Raw genomic sequence first — 14728 nt, 5'->3', positions numbered from 1 at the left:
GAGATCAGGCCAAATTTTGCCCTTGAAGACACTGACTCTTCCTGGAGTAGAAAGTAATTCATCACAGCTTCTAATTCCTTTACCCACAAAAAATGTGTTGTCTCATTATGTCAAGTAGTAGCTTTTTGCCCAAGACTCCAGTCCTGTTGAGGCATTGGGAAGGCCAAATGACCAGTGTGTTTCAACCTACTAATGAAGTGATGTAGATATAAATTCCAGAGCTGTGGAATTTATACACCAGATTCAGATTTGGCCTGAAGAACACATCAGTTCGTTGCTGCCACTGGATCTGAGCCCTCTCCTTCCCAGAAAGATCTCACATACATGTTTAACAGCTGTGGAATACCTTGATGGTCAAAGGATGGTATTGCACCCCACAAAATTAGCTGCTTAAATAACTCTACCAAGCTGCTTTCTAACCCTTGCTTGCTGTGACCTGGGTCCATCTCCTACTGTGGCACCATGTGTCCTGTGTGTGTAGGTAGAGCCTGGCCCTTTGAAGCCTGATCAGCAAGGCCTTCCATACCAAGAACTGTGCACAGCTAATTGCAGGTGGTGTAATTTTACGCAGGTAGTATTATCTTATATAGGACCAGGCCCCAGGCCTGAAGAAGAGATGCTGAGGGTATGACCCAACTCCCAGAGGAAGCAGAGTGTGGCAGCTGCAATCCAGCTCCAAGAGCCAAATCAGCTGCCTCCCTCTTAGTTGTGGATTTTGCTTGGATTTTGTCAGTCCCATGGGTCACCCTCCTGCTGTGGTTTGGCCTGGCATGACTCTGTCAGAGATAGCACCTGTGGCAGGGTGGGCCAGAGTTGGGCTCTTTAAATACACAACTGCATCTTTGCCTGGTGCAGCTGGTGCCACTGGAATTAGGGGTTGCTGCTGAGTTCCTGGAGCCACAGGTGTGAGTGGGTGTATGAACTTTGTAAGGCTTTCCAGGAAAGTGAGTGCCTGGCATGTAACAGCAAAACTCTGTCCTTTCTCTTGGAGAGGAAGTTATTTTTCAAGGATACGATGTAGCCTAAAGGCCAGGGATTGCAGCCTCATGCTAGGTGCTCTGTGCTACACCCAATGTTAAGTGCAGTGTACTAGCTCGTGTAGCACCACCATGTGTCCATAGCCTATAGCATAAAGCCATATGTTCTGTTCCTGGTTGTGCTGTTGCATGCCTAACGATGCTACTAAATCAGTTTTGAGCTGGACTTGGATTCTAAACTGCTATTGTGTTCCTGGTAGAGTAACCAAGTGTCAGAAAGTAGTGTCAGCTCTCCAAGCATGATGAACGTAAAGCCTGTGTAAGTCTGTATATGTAAAAGAATGAGCCCTCCTGTCCTCTCAGGGGATGCATTGAAACACCCTGGTAGTGTTGTCCAGTAATAAATACACAGATCATTGCTGGGAATTTCCTGCTAATGACAAAACGTGTTTGACCAGAAAATATTTAAGGTTTACTTCTTAATCAGATAGTAATTGTATTGCTGTCTTTTCCCTGATTAGATCAAGGGCAGAGATAGAACACGAGGCACTTATCGATGGAAATCTTGCAACAGAAGCCAATCTGATCATTTTGGATACACTAGAGATAGTTGTTCAGGTAAGGATGATAAGCAAATGGAGATGTAATGGCATTACAATCACCAGGCCAGGCAGCAGTTTGTTAAACCAAACCTCCCTGCTGAGTGCTGTCAGAACTGTTTGGCTGCCCTGCTGCAGCAGGAAGGGAGGTAATGCCTCTCCTAATCCTCAGCCTGTAACATTTTGGTTTTGCATTGCAATAGCTTCCTCCAGTCTGTTTGAAAACTCTTCCCTGTTTGTAGTGTAAGATATAGTTTTTCAAAAACTCAGTAATGAGCTGTAAAATTTTCCAAGTCCTCCCCTGTTTTAACCAATTCCTCTAGTTCTTCCCAAATCTGCCTCACATCATTGGGTTCCAGGTCAGCCCTCCTATGTCAGTCCTTGGTTTGCACAGTGCAGGAAAGCTTCCAGGCCCCTAGGTCTGTGTGCACAGGTGGGTGAGGGCACGTGACAGCTTTGTCTTCTGCCTTCTGTACAAATGTAACCTGGGCATGGGCTGGAAGGAGCCAGGAGCTTCCCAGAGCCACCTCTGAGCTGCAAAGAGACCCAGAAATCTGAAGGGTTGCACCTTGTGCCTGAGCAATCCAGCTAGAGCCCAGCTAGAGGCTTTCCCTCTAGCAGAACTATGTCAGGGCGTTTAGGAAGCATCATCACTCCCTCAGCTTTATCCATGGGTCAGGTGTTCATTACCTGGGGTTTGGTTCAGAATGTGTCTGGTTTTCAGGCCTAGTTAAGTGCGTAATTTCTTCATGCTGAAGGGCATTTTGTCAGAGCAGTTTTCTCTCTCTGTCACACACACACACAAGCACACACAGGAGATTCATTTTTGCTCATGCAACTCTTGGTTTCCTTTTGACTGCAGACTGTTTCCGTGACAGAGTCCAAAGAGAGTATCCTCGGTGGGGTGCTGAAAGTGCTCCTACACAGCATGGCCTGCAACCAAAGTGCACTTTACCTCCAGCACTGCTTCGCCACACAGAGAGCTTTGGTCTCAAAGGTGAATTCTCTGCTGTCATACACCCTGAGCAGCTCTGAGGGAGGATGGAATTTTCTTCCTTTGATTCACCAAGCAGTTACTGTTTTGTGCTGTATTGGTTTTCAAGAAGTGTGGTCTGGGTGTTGATAAACTGGGTTTTATGATCAATACTTTTATTTATGCATTTTGGGTTTGGCTGCACACAAAAGTACAATTCACACAGCCTGAGTTGGATGTGTGTTCCTGCTGGTTGGTGTTGAGTGGGAAGAATCACCTGCTCAGTAGGGAGCACAAGGCAAAGGTGGGATTTAAGCTGTACAAATCTCATTAAAAATGGATTGGTTTTACTGGGCCTATAATTGAAACAATGTCCCAGGTTTTATAGGTGGGCTGGGAAAAGCTCAGAGTTTCAAGCCTGGACTTTTGGAAGTGATGTAAATCAGTCTGAGGGTGTAGATGTAGGAGCAATTTGTGGGGAGGTAAAATGATTTGCCTGCCTTTGCTGATAGTGAGCCATCTCTGCCTTGCTGTAAAGTGGAGTGATTCAAATTACCATCATTCCCCTCAAAACAGAGAGGACTGGACTTCCTCTAATGCCAGTGTATGTTCACTGGTGAGGATCACCCTGACCCATTTTCCAGAGTGCTTGTTCCTGTCTGTCTAAGCACTGATTTCCTCACGTGCTGTTTTCCCAGTTCCCTGAGCTGCTGTTTGAAGAGGAGACGGAGCAGTGCGCAGACCTGTGCCTGAGGCTCCTGAGACACTGCAGCAGCAGCATCAGCACCATACGGTCGCACGCGAGTGCCTCTCTGTACCTGCTGATGAGGCAGAACTTCGAGATTGGGAACGTGAGTACCTGCTGCACCTCACCAGGTCATTGCATCTAAAGGGGCTGGGAGCTGCTAGCTTTGGTTACAGCCCCCATGGCGAGAAGCAGCACTGAGGGGACAACCTTGATTCTGGGCTCAGGGACTGTTAGGGGGTTGATAGCAGCAGGTTAACACTGATTCCAGTTTTTAGCCTAGGCCAAACCAAAAGCTGTCTGGGGTCAAGGCTGTAACATGAGAAGGAGTTGAGCATCATCCTCTTGAGGGTGTGTGAGAGGAGACCATGCAGGAAAAGAGAAAATTAAAGCTTCTGCTGGAGTACCTTCATCTGGAACTAAATATTGCTGTTAATCAGATTAAGAAGTTGGGTAGCACCAGAGGTTTATTGTAATTACTACTCTGAGGCAGTCCTTTTAGCTGATAACTTTTTGTATCAGTCATAGAATCATAGAATTTTAGGGATTGGAATGGAGCTTAGAGATCATCCAGTCCCCACCCCATGCCCTGGGCAGGTACACCTCCCATCAGACCAGGTTACTAAGGCTTTATCCAACCTGGGTTTGAACACTACCAAGGTTGGGGCAAGTTACCTGTCAGGAGGAGGGAACCATGCCCAGAGCACTGATATTGCAGCATCTCCAGGTTGTTCAAGTACCACAACAATGTCTCTGTTGCAGAACTTTGCCAGAGTGAAGATGCAGGTGACCATGTCTCTCTCATCCCTGGTGGGGACATCCCAGAACTTCAATGAAGAGTTTTTGCGACGTTCCCTGAAGACTATTTTGACATATGCTGAAGAAGATCTGGAGCTTAGGGAGACAACATTCCCTGATCAGGTAAAAGACATAGCACAAGAGAACTAATATGCAGTTTATTAGCAAGCTGTGCTTAAGCTTCCATCTAGAACTAGAATTTGCACCTGTTCCCTGATGGAGGTAGTTGTTTGGCTTTTTAAGTTTTCTAAGTACATAAAACACAGGCATTTGGTTAATTCTGACAAGATGCAAACACACGAAGGTCTGGAGTGACTGTGGTCCTCACATAACAGTTTGTAGTTCAATTCCCATTGCCAGTTCATTACAGCAGTGTATTTTTCACAGGTCCAGGATCTAGTGTTCAACCTCCATATGATCCTCTCGGACACAGTTAAAATGAAGGAGCACCAGGAAGATCCAGAAATGCTGATTGACCTGATGTACAGGTAGAGTTTGCACTGTAGGGACAGTAGATGTCAGTGCTCCACATGCTGTTTGAATAAGGTTTAGTACCTACTGCACTCCCATATTCACAGCATGAGCTGTTGTGTTGCTGTGAGCTTTGATTGCTTGTTTTATATTAGCAGTTATTTTACTTTGAACTTAATCCTGTTTTAAACTTCTTGCCTTGATTCCCATTTCACTTGAAAATACCACAGCTACTTGCTATTTGGTTTTGGACTCAGATGTTGCACAGTTGAGCCCTCATAGAGCTTGTTTTTGGAGCAGTTCTGAGTCCCAGTGCTCATGGACTAAAATGTACTTGTCTGTTCTGTTTGAATGTGGTGTTGACAGATTTTGTTTGGTGTTTATGTAGCTTCCCTTGGGTAAAAGTAGTGTCCATTCTCCAGTAGTCTCTGACAATCTTATCTTCCACCGGAGTAAACACAGCTCTCCCTGTTTGCATCAGAAAGAACTCGAGGATCTTCCAGGACCTGCTTGCACAGGAAGCTTTTTGGTGGTGGTACATATCATGGTCTCTATATGCAAAAGATATTCCAGGACCATGTTAAGGTCCCAAGTGCCAAATTACACGGTGTTGTCTGCACAAATGGCCCTGAAGGCTTCTCAGAAGGTGGCAGAGAGATTGTTCTAAGCAACCAGGGAGGTGTGTTCTGATTGTCCCACACCTTTAACTTACTACCAGTCTCCAGGTGAGATAAGGGCTTTGTTCAATAGCTTCAGCAGCCCCCATAAAAGCATTCTGCCATCAGGGGTAGCTGCAGTTGCTCACCCCCCACCAACTGGCTCCAAAATCTATAGTTTAGGGTAACTTTGCATATATAATATATATCATCTTATCTCAGATGTTTCTAGTGAGCCGAGCACTGAGGGCTATTGTTTCAACAGAAGTGACTAAACACTGTGTGAAAAAGCATGCTGAAGTACTGTGCTGCTTCAGGAGGAAAGTAAATAACATCCCAGAGGTTTTCTTTTCCATTAGGATTGCAAAAGGCTACCAGAACTCCCCCGACCTGCGCCTGACGTGGCTGCAGAACATGGCTGGGAAGCACTCCGAGAGGAGCAACCACGCCGAGTCTGCCCAGTGCCTGGTCCACTCTGCAGCCCTGGTGGCTGAGTATCTCAGCATGCTGGAAGACAGAAAATACCTCCCTGTGGGCTGTGTTACATTTCAGGTGGGAATGATCCTCTCTAATGGATTTTGGGGGTTTGTCACATGCCATTGAGGTACAGAGTATCTCCTCCATGTGCCAAGTGTTCCTGTGCCTACAGACTCATACTGTGCTTACGCAGTGTGTTGCAGGAATAAATGCTGCTCTGTAAAAATAGAAAGCTCAATTTTATATATATGCTCTATAAAAATAGGAAGCTGCCTCTGTAAAAATTTAAGGATTTGACTGAAAATGAGCTGGCTCTCCAAGTATGGAAAGTGTTGGTTAAATGGAGTAAAAGCATTTTACCTATTATATCTCCTCAGAACATATCTTCCAATGTTTTGGAAGAGTCAGCAGTTTCTGATGATGTTGTATCACCAGATGAAGAAGGAATCTGTTCTGGAAAGTATTTCACAGAAGCTGGTCTGGTGGGATTGCTGGAACAGGCTGCAGCATCTTTCTCCATGGTAGAAGACTTTTATTTCTTTACCTCTGTTCTTCAGCAATCTCACACTGAAGGAAAATGTTTCCTCTATGAGTGTATGATTCTGTTGTAAATGCTTGATTTGCATGGAGCATTTGGGGTTTTAACTCTGGAGGAAAATGTGCAGAGGATGGGATCTGGGATCAGAGGCCTTGGTGTGTTCCCAGTGTCTTCCACTTCCACACTGCACATCTAAAAGTTCACAATAGGAAGAAAGGCTGTAGGGTTTTGCCCTCTCTTCAAAAAAAGAGTGGGATGAGAGCTTTGTGTGAGCACTGTGAATGACTGGTATATCCATCAGAAACCAAGGAAAACAAGGCAATTATGTCCTAAAAACGCGAATATGAGGTGTCATTCAGTGGGTTTAAGTTCAAGCAGCAGTAACTCCAGGGCAAAGACCTGGAATTCTTGCTAAGCCGCTCAATACAGTGTCTGCCTGCAATGGGCTGGATCCTCTCCATGAGACACATCCTAAGGAAACTTCCCAAAGCCAATCTCATGGAGCACCAAAAGTGGATGTAGATGTCACATAGGTTGAAGATGTGCTGAAGAGAACGAGCTGTACTGTGCACTTAAACCTCCATACTTAATTCCCATAGATTTGGTTAGGATCCTGTTTAGCTTGTGCATGTATCCATCCTAAATATCCCAGGACTGATTCTGTTAATGATCTTATTTACTAGCAGCAATGTGTAATGCTGTAAGATCTCGATTTCATGGGTAACTGAGGATTTTATTCCATTCATGTAAGGGTATATTTTAAGATTAGATGCTGATTACATCTCAGTGGTGCCTAAGGCACCTTTTCATTTTACAGTTGTATCATTTCAATGCTGTGTGTATAATTCTTGCTGTTGAATGGATGGAGCAATCTGATGGACCTTATTTTTGTAGGCTGGCATGTATGAAGCAGTTAATGAGGTTTACAAAGTCCTTATTCCTATTCATGAAGCCAACAGAGATGCCAAGAAGTTATCTACTATTCATGGTAAACTCCAGGAAGCATTCAGCAAGATTGTTCACCAGGTAATGGCTTGAATTTTCAGCTGCAGTGTGAGTTGTGAGGAAATTTCAAATGCTCAGTGCAAGTAAAGCAAAAAACATTATAATCAATTCCAGGAGAATTGTCAAATCATGATCCACAGTAAATCCAAGGATCGCTAACAGGATTTTGTCTCTCTGGACATTTAACATGAGGGAACATCACTTGCCAAGTCTCATTGTAACTACAGAACTACCCAAGAGTTAAAAATTCCAAACATCTGTCAGTTTATCCTTCCAGATGTTATTTTAAGCTGTGTTTTGCATGCTGGGAAAAACCACTATGTCTTGCCTTTAGCCTGGTAGGTAACATTCAGAAATGTTGGGGGGTTATTTTTCTGTTCATATGGTGGAAAAATTATTGAAGGAACTTTTCTAAACTTGGGTGGTGCAAAACTCACCAGCTTAGGGAGCTGAGAGACATCAGAAGTGACTGACCCTCAAATAGAGTCAATAGACTCAATCGACTCAGCTAAACAGGAGATGAGAGCACTTGGCAGTGCTCAAGAAGCACAGCTTCTCTTCCAGGAGAGGGTTGGCTCCATGCCTTTCTGTCAGGGCAGGCATGAGCCTGGCAGACCCTTCTCCAGTACTGCCAGTGCTACTCTGAGCCCCCAGGCCCAGTCAGCTCTGCGGTCATGGGCTGCGGGGTACATGGTTTGTTGGTGTAGTTACCCCTGAGCTGCCTTCAGCTTCTCAGTAGATGTTGGTTAGTGCATCAGTCCATAGGATCCGACTGAGGGTCTGGTGTTTTCTCCATTCCTAAATTCCTGAGGTGAAATAAACCTCTAGAGGATAATCACTGGGTGCCCTGGGCCAGAGAAGGCTGGTTTGGATGCATAATTGGCTTATAACCATTGACACCATTGCAGGTTTATGATACCTTACTTTGTAGGTCATGTTTTGGCCTTTGAAACTCTTTCTTTGGTTTCTGTGACATGCCCTTTTTACTTTCTATCACACAGAGTACTGGCTGGGAGGTAGGTAACTCCATTTTAGTTAGTCAAGACCACTAATAGATTTTTCAGATGACTCACGCCAACGCTTGCCCACATGTGCTAGCTGTGGGTATTTCTGTTGCTGTCTGCTGTTAAAACAATTCATTAACCAAAGAAATACCAATAAACTGTGGTTGTAGTAGGAAATTCTTCATAAGCAGCTGTAGGTAGTGCATGGATGCTGACGTGTTCCACTAATGAGGTTCTTTGGTGAATGAGCCACTGTATCATCACTAGTTTGTTGTTATAATTTGTTTATATTTCTTTTCATCAGCATTGACACAGAATATCATCCCTCCATACCATATTTTCACCCCACCCACAGGGGTCGATTTAAGCAAGAATGCTCAGAGGTACTGAAACACAAACCTGGTTCTCTGCAGGTGCAGACCTTATCTCAGAGGGGAAAATGTTCATTTAAGAGAAATCATTTAGTTATGTAGCTGTTTATCTGGCAGTAAAGTAGCTCAGTTATTAATTGAGGGCAGTTTTGCTGCCTTCATTTTCGTAGAGGCTGTTTGCTCACATTTCTGTGGTCTACACCATGAGAACCACACACAGAGGTTAAAAATAGCTTCATCTGCAGAGCCAGTTTGACTCCAGCCCTAGTCCAGTCAACACAGTGGGTCCATCAGCATGGAGAAGTCTCAGAAGACACCTAAAATGTTCTGAGAATATGATGTTATTTGCTTAGGCTTCACCTTTCCAGTTTATCTCTGCTTTTCTGTGAATCAGTTTGGGCCATCTCACTCCAGGTTTCTACCACAATGCCTTTGGCATTGTGAGACATAAGTAATTTGGGCAGAGGATGTCTGGACATCAGTTTTAGTTCCAGCCTAGCAAAAAATGAAATTTATTAGCTTAAAGCAAGCCCTGACACTTAGGGGCTGGCCCTGTAAATCATTTCCTTGTCCCCATGAGAGGTCCCAGCAGACAAGGCAGCACAGCGGCCCAGAGTACCTGTTGTAGGTGTGTCCATGATGTCAGTGGTTCAATAACCAAGAAACATGAGGGCCTGTGAGCATCTATTTTATTAGTCTGTCCCTAAATCGACCCCTGGAGAAACTCCTGCCATTGGTTATGATTCTAACATCACTTGGTCATGTTTTACTGCATGGTAAAAGACACCTGTGGTTTCAGTTCTTGTCTGTCATTGTGCTCCTTCATTGCCACACTTCTTCTGACCTTTGTGCTTCGTAGCTTTCAGATTTGTTGCATGTTTTGCCCCCTTTATTTCCCCTTATTTTAAATATTTTAATTGATGCTCACCCTTTTTTTTTTACATTTATTTGCTGCCAATTTGCTGCTTGTTTGTTTTTTGGAATTTCCCTAATTAAATACTTTCTGTTTTCTCCTCTATCGCCCTGGTTGCTGACCCTCCTCCCCACTCTTACTATTGTCTGTTGTGGTAAGTTCCTACTTGTGGAATTTTTTTTCCCTTTCTCTTCCCCCTTACCCTCCCCTTCCCTTTTTGTTTTTTTGTTTTACACTGTGGAAACCCCAATTTCATTTTGCCAAAGAGCTATGCCAACAGCAGGACCCTCCTCATGCCACAAGGAACGCAGTATTGCCAACTACAAGTATTGAAGTATCCTAAATCTGGTACCAAAGCATTTCTGAGCTCTCCTTAAACATACCAAGTGGTGGGTTTTGTGTGTTTGTTCATAAAATCAATATTAAATTAATTCTTTTTGTTTACTTTCCAGTTAGGAAAGTTAGGAAAAGTCTTTTCATGCTCTACCATGAGAATTCAAAAAGGCTTTTTGATATATGCAGGGGGAGATTGCCAGTGAGTAACAGGACTTCTGGTGCTGGTACTTGCCAAAAAAACAATATTGGAAGACTTGTAGTAGTTGACAACACTGCAGAGGACCTTGGGTTAAAATTGGGCAAGAAAATAACTGTGCTGAGTTTGGTAAAGTTGGTTGGATTCTGCATTTGAAGGAGTTATCTATTCCTACACCCTTCAGGCAGCTGCTGCTGTCTTGGTCTCATTGAAGAAAGCAGATGATCACTCTTGAATCTGATTTTTTTGTATTCAACTCCTGTTGGCAAAGCTTTTTGTGTGTGCAAGAGATATAACTCTACAACTTGATTCCCAGCAATTTGGAAAGGTATTTACCATGCATAATAACAAATCATGAACGTTCATAAATCATGGTGGCTGTGATCTGCTCTGCCAGTTGTGTGATGGCTATTCAGTGTTCACCTTCATTCTCTTCTCCTCCCAAAGTCCTATTATTTTGGATAAAATAATAGGAGACACAATGCTTTTAATAATTCCTCCCTCATATCTGCATTTTGAGCTCTTGTCAGAAGACTATTAAGTTCTTTGTTTAGTTTTCATTGCTGTGGTTAGAAAGACATCGGTATTGGCTGAATGTCAAAGATCCTGGTACAGAGCCATCCCCTATTCCTAATGCCATCCCCTATTCCTAATGCTAGGCAGGGAACTGAGCTCTCCTGATCTCAGGAATCTATCAGCTACTGGCTGTCCATGTGAAGTATGGACTGGTCTGTATGTGTTTGCTCTCTGAAGGAGTTTGTTTCCAGGCACAGATTCCCAACATGAGTCACATTAGGAGCTAACAGTGCTCCACACTGCTGGCTCTGCTCCCTGGGATCCTTATAATTGAGCTTCAGCAACTGGATTTACCAGGAGAAGCCAGTGCAGCTGGTCTTAATGGTGATGATACAAGCGCATGAGCTGGGACCTGCCTTCACACAGGGACACAGAATCTCACCAGCCTTCCCTGCTGCTGCTGCCACCACCCCTGGGGCTCCCCTCGTGCTTTATGCATTTACTAAATGCCATCAGAAGTCCTTATTAATTTAACCTGATCACCAGACAGCATTTTCCTCCTCCCTTGTTCATTTTACACTGCCTGTAACAAGGAGTTGCCTAGGCAGGTGTCCATGTGGCAGATACTTTGTAGGGACCAGGTTCTGCAAATGCTTCATACTCTGAAAACCACTCGCCAAGGAGGTAGGAAAAAGCTCATTAACCAAAACCACTCACCAAGGAGGTAGGAAAAAGCTAATTAATTAGAAAGCAGTGTGTCCTCTATCACCCTATGCCATGGGTTGGGGCAGGATCCCACCTACTTCCATGTGGAGCATGCCCAGGTCCCATATAAGGTCTGGGGAGCTGTTTTCTATGGCAGTTCCCATCAGGCAGACATAGAATTGTGGAAACCCAGAATGGTTTGGGTTGGGAGGGTCCCTAAAGGTCATCTAGTTCCAGCCCTATGCCATGGGCAGGGACACCTTCCACTAGGTGCTACCTTGGGCAGTACTTTGAGGAAGGATCTCTGGAATCACAGCTTTCTGCCTCTAACACTGAAATTGAAGGAAACAGCCCAGGAAACTGGAAATGCTGAGAGTTGAGGGATTTTAGCATGGATAATATTGGCCAGAACTGTGGCTTTGAAAAAGTAATAATGAGTAGAAAGGATTCAGTAGGCTGGTCATTCCTGTATGGGTCCAGAGGGATGGACACTGGACAGACAGGGAATCCAGAGGAGTAGCAACCAGATGTTGCCAGATGGCACTTCCAGTCAAACAACAGTAGCTCTGCCGCTGGAGTTCACACCCTGAGGGGTGCTCCTGGGATCCTGTGGTGTGATGAAACCCTGCAGTCTATGCTGGCTGGATAAAAGCCCTTCTCTGGAGGAGGGACAGGCTAGAGCAGGGAGCCAGGGCACAGCCAGGTGTTGACTTCTTGAGATGAGGGCTGCTGCTTCCCTCAGGTGCCTTCAGGAGGGCAGAGCAAAGTGTACCTCAGACACTTCCAGTGTGATGCTCTGGAGTTGCCTCCAGCCCAGGAGAAGGCAGTGGCTTGCCCTGACAGTGCTTTTTCCAGTCTGGAGTTTGCCTGAGGGTTTTTTGTATTTCAGTTTGGCTTATTCATCCTTCTTGCCTTCCATAGATCATGTTTACCATCACCACAAGAGATCAGTTTTGCCATAGCAAAATACTACAGTAAAACACTACACAGCAGCCAGGACACCTGTAAGGACTGTTTGAAGCCAAAATCTAGCCCAGAGCAGGAACACTTGAGTGTTCTAAACTGTGTCACACTTTCTCAGGAGAGTAAAGGTGAACATTTTAGGGTTTCTTGCTGACAGGCATCCCTGGTTTGTGCATGCAGCGTGAGGTTTTTAACCAGAGCAAAGTTGTGTTTAATTTTTACAGCATTTTTCTTCTCTCCCTCTTTCTTAATCAGATTTTCTTCATTACCTTTCCAGCAAAACTCTTTCTTGTTTCTCTACTTCTGTTGCATTTTGGGGCCAAATTCACTACTGGCTCTCATGGAAGCAGGTACATGACACAGGATTGCATCTGCTTTCACCAGGAGTGACTTTGGCCCTCTCTCTTCTAGTAACTAGTCTAGGAAAGAGTAACACCTCCCAGCTGAAATGCTGGTTAAAGAGCACTTGTGCGTGTGTGTGAGTGAACTGGACATTGACTTCAGCCCAATCCTGCAATTACTGGAGAGTAAATAATGCAGTTAATTGATGTTGGGTGATTTCCAGGGGTCTGTGTGCAATATCCTCCCTGCAGGCTGGCAGAAGCCAAGGTTCCCTGTGCCTAAAGGCTAAGGGTGTCTGCAGGGTTTGGAGAGCCTGAGGTCATTGCCCCAATGAAGGGACTTGACTTTGTCTGTTCCTCAGAGACATCTGATGCTTTTAAACTGAGAGGAGCTTTAGATTGGATATTGGGAAGGAATTCCTCCCTGTGAGGGTGCTGAGGCACTGGCACAGGCTGCCCACAGCAGCTGTGTCTGCTCCATCCCTGGGAGTGTTCCAGGCCAGGTTGGATGGGACTTGGAGCAACCTGGGCTAGTGGAAGGTGTCCCTGCCCATGGCAGGAGGTTGGAACAAGGTTATCTTTATGTTCCCTACCAATCCAAACCATTCCATGATTCTATGGTAACACCTCCAGGCTCCACCTGGGATAGGAGAAGTCATTGCAGGGTTGGGCTAATGGTCATAACTGATCCATATAATTTCATGTTAGTTTATAATTTCATTGGGGTGTTTGCTGCTAAGTGCATCCATGCTGAGTTCCAGGTGTGGTTTTTCTTCCCTTTCTTTCTTTCTTTCTAATTTTTTCCTTGTTTTTTTAATTCCTTTTTTCATTTTGCATAAACTCAGGAGCCTGCCCGCAGTCATGCTTGGGGGGATACATGTCCCCACCTTGGAATAACCTCTTATTTCTCCATCCCTAGGATGGAAAGAGGATGTTTGGCACCTACTTCCGAGTCGGCTTTTATGGGACTAAGTTTGGAGACCTAGATGAGCAAGAGTTTGTTTACAAGGAGCCTGCAATCACCAAGTTAGCTGAAATTTCCCATCGGCTCGAGGTGAGATGATTTAACTGGAGGTTTCACTGCGAGTTTGACTCTTTTCCATCAGTTATTTCAGAGGAACACTCCCTTGGCAAAGCAGATTGCATGGCCTTATCTAGTGACTCACTGCTGGGGCTGTTGTGTCCTGTCCTCTTACCAGTCCTACCTCTGTGGGAGGAGTGTAGGTAGAGGAATTCCACAGGTTCTCCCTGAGCTTGCAGCAACAGCTGCAGACCTGCTATGATCCTTGGATGATTTGTAGTGTATCCATCTGTGTTGGCATTTCTCTTGAGCCACCTGGTGTAAATGGAATAACCTGGGCTTGGAAAAAAGGCTGAGATGCCTTTTGGGATCTGACTTTCAGAACTTAAAGCATTTTGCTGTCATTTTGGTGCCTTCACATCATGTTCCTCTACTTGTGGAGACTGAGCCCTCTAAGGTTGCTGAATTTTCAAGCTCCTGAGATGGGACATCACAGATTTGAAGCTTGTTTCAGCACTGAACAAGCAAAGGAAACTTAGGTTAATCTGATTGAGGCTTGGGTGCAGCTCCAGTACCACACAGACATCATCCCTAACACGTAGTGGTTAACCTGGCCTGGTTTTGTGCCAAGTAACCTGTGTCCAGATACTGTCTTAGCACAGTCTGGGGACCCTTATGGGCTAAAGACTGTTCCCATGACTTTTCCCTCATCAGTGCATGGATGAGGCCATTCCCAGTGGGAGAGGAAGGGCATGAGCAGCCCTGGGCTGTGCCACACTGCTCATCCATGGGGCCAGAGGGCAGACCTGGCCTGTTCTGTTTGCTAGAACAGATCTCATGTCATGTTGTTGCTGCAAACAGCTGAGCTGCTGTCACATTGTGCTGAAGGCAGCAGTGTTGGTGAGGTTTAAGCAGAGGAAGCTGAGCTCAGAGCCATTCACCAGCACAGCTATGCTGTGCTCTGCTCCAGCCCCTGATTCCCAGCAGGTCCCAGACTGACCTGTTTTCAGTTGAGCTCACAGACACACAACAAACCCAAATGGCTTGTTCAGAACCAGCACCACTGGAAGCCTCCCGAGTTCTCCTGCCTTCCAGGGCATTAAGCTTGTTTTTTTTTCCACTG

General features: G+C 45.1%; 1 protein-coding gene across 1 annotated transcript in view; it reads left to right on the top strand.

The window, feature by feature from the left end:
• The window catches only part of LOC103801717 (dedicator of cytokinesis protein 7-like), a gene marked incomplete at its 5' end in the record, with an annotated part of 70897 nt that overhangs the window by 49717 nt on the left and 6452 nt on the right, over positions 1-14728 (top strand). The window contains 10 exon segments of the mRNA XM_009074139.1: positions 1499-1595; positions 2439-2573; positions 3248-3400; positions 4057-4215; positions 4480-4580; positions 5579-5771; positions 6074-6217; positions 7129-7260; positions 8241-8255; positions 13513-13638. Of these exon segments, the coding sequence (XP_009072387.1) occupies positions 1499-1595; positions 2439-2573; positions 3248-3400; positions 4057-4215; positions 4480-4580; positions 5579-5771; positions 6074-6217; positions 7129-7260; positions 8241-8255; positions 13513-13638 (1255 nt within the window).

This window comes from Acanthisitta chloris, unplaced genomic scaffold (genome assembly GCF_000695815.1).
Source record: "Acanthisitta chloris isolate BGI_N310 unplaced genomic scaffold, ASM69581v1 scaffold26984, whole genome shotgun sequence".
NCBI lineage: Eukaryota > Metazoa > Chordata > Aves > Passeriformes > Acanthisittidae > Acanthisitta > Acanthisitta chloris.
Note: the sequence above shows the minus strand (reverse complement) of the source record. Positions and strands in the feature narration are given on the sequence as shown.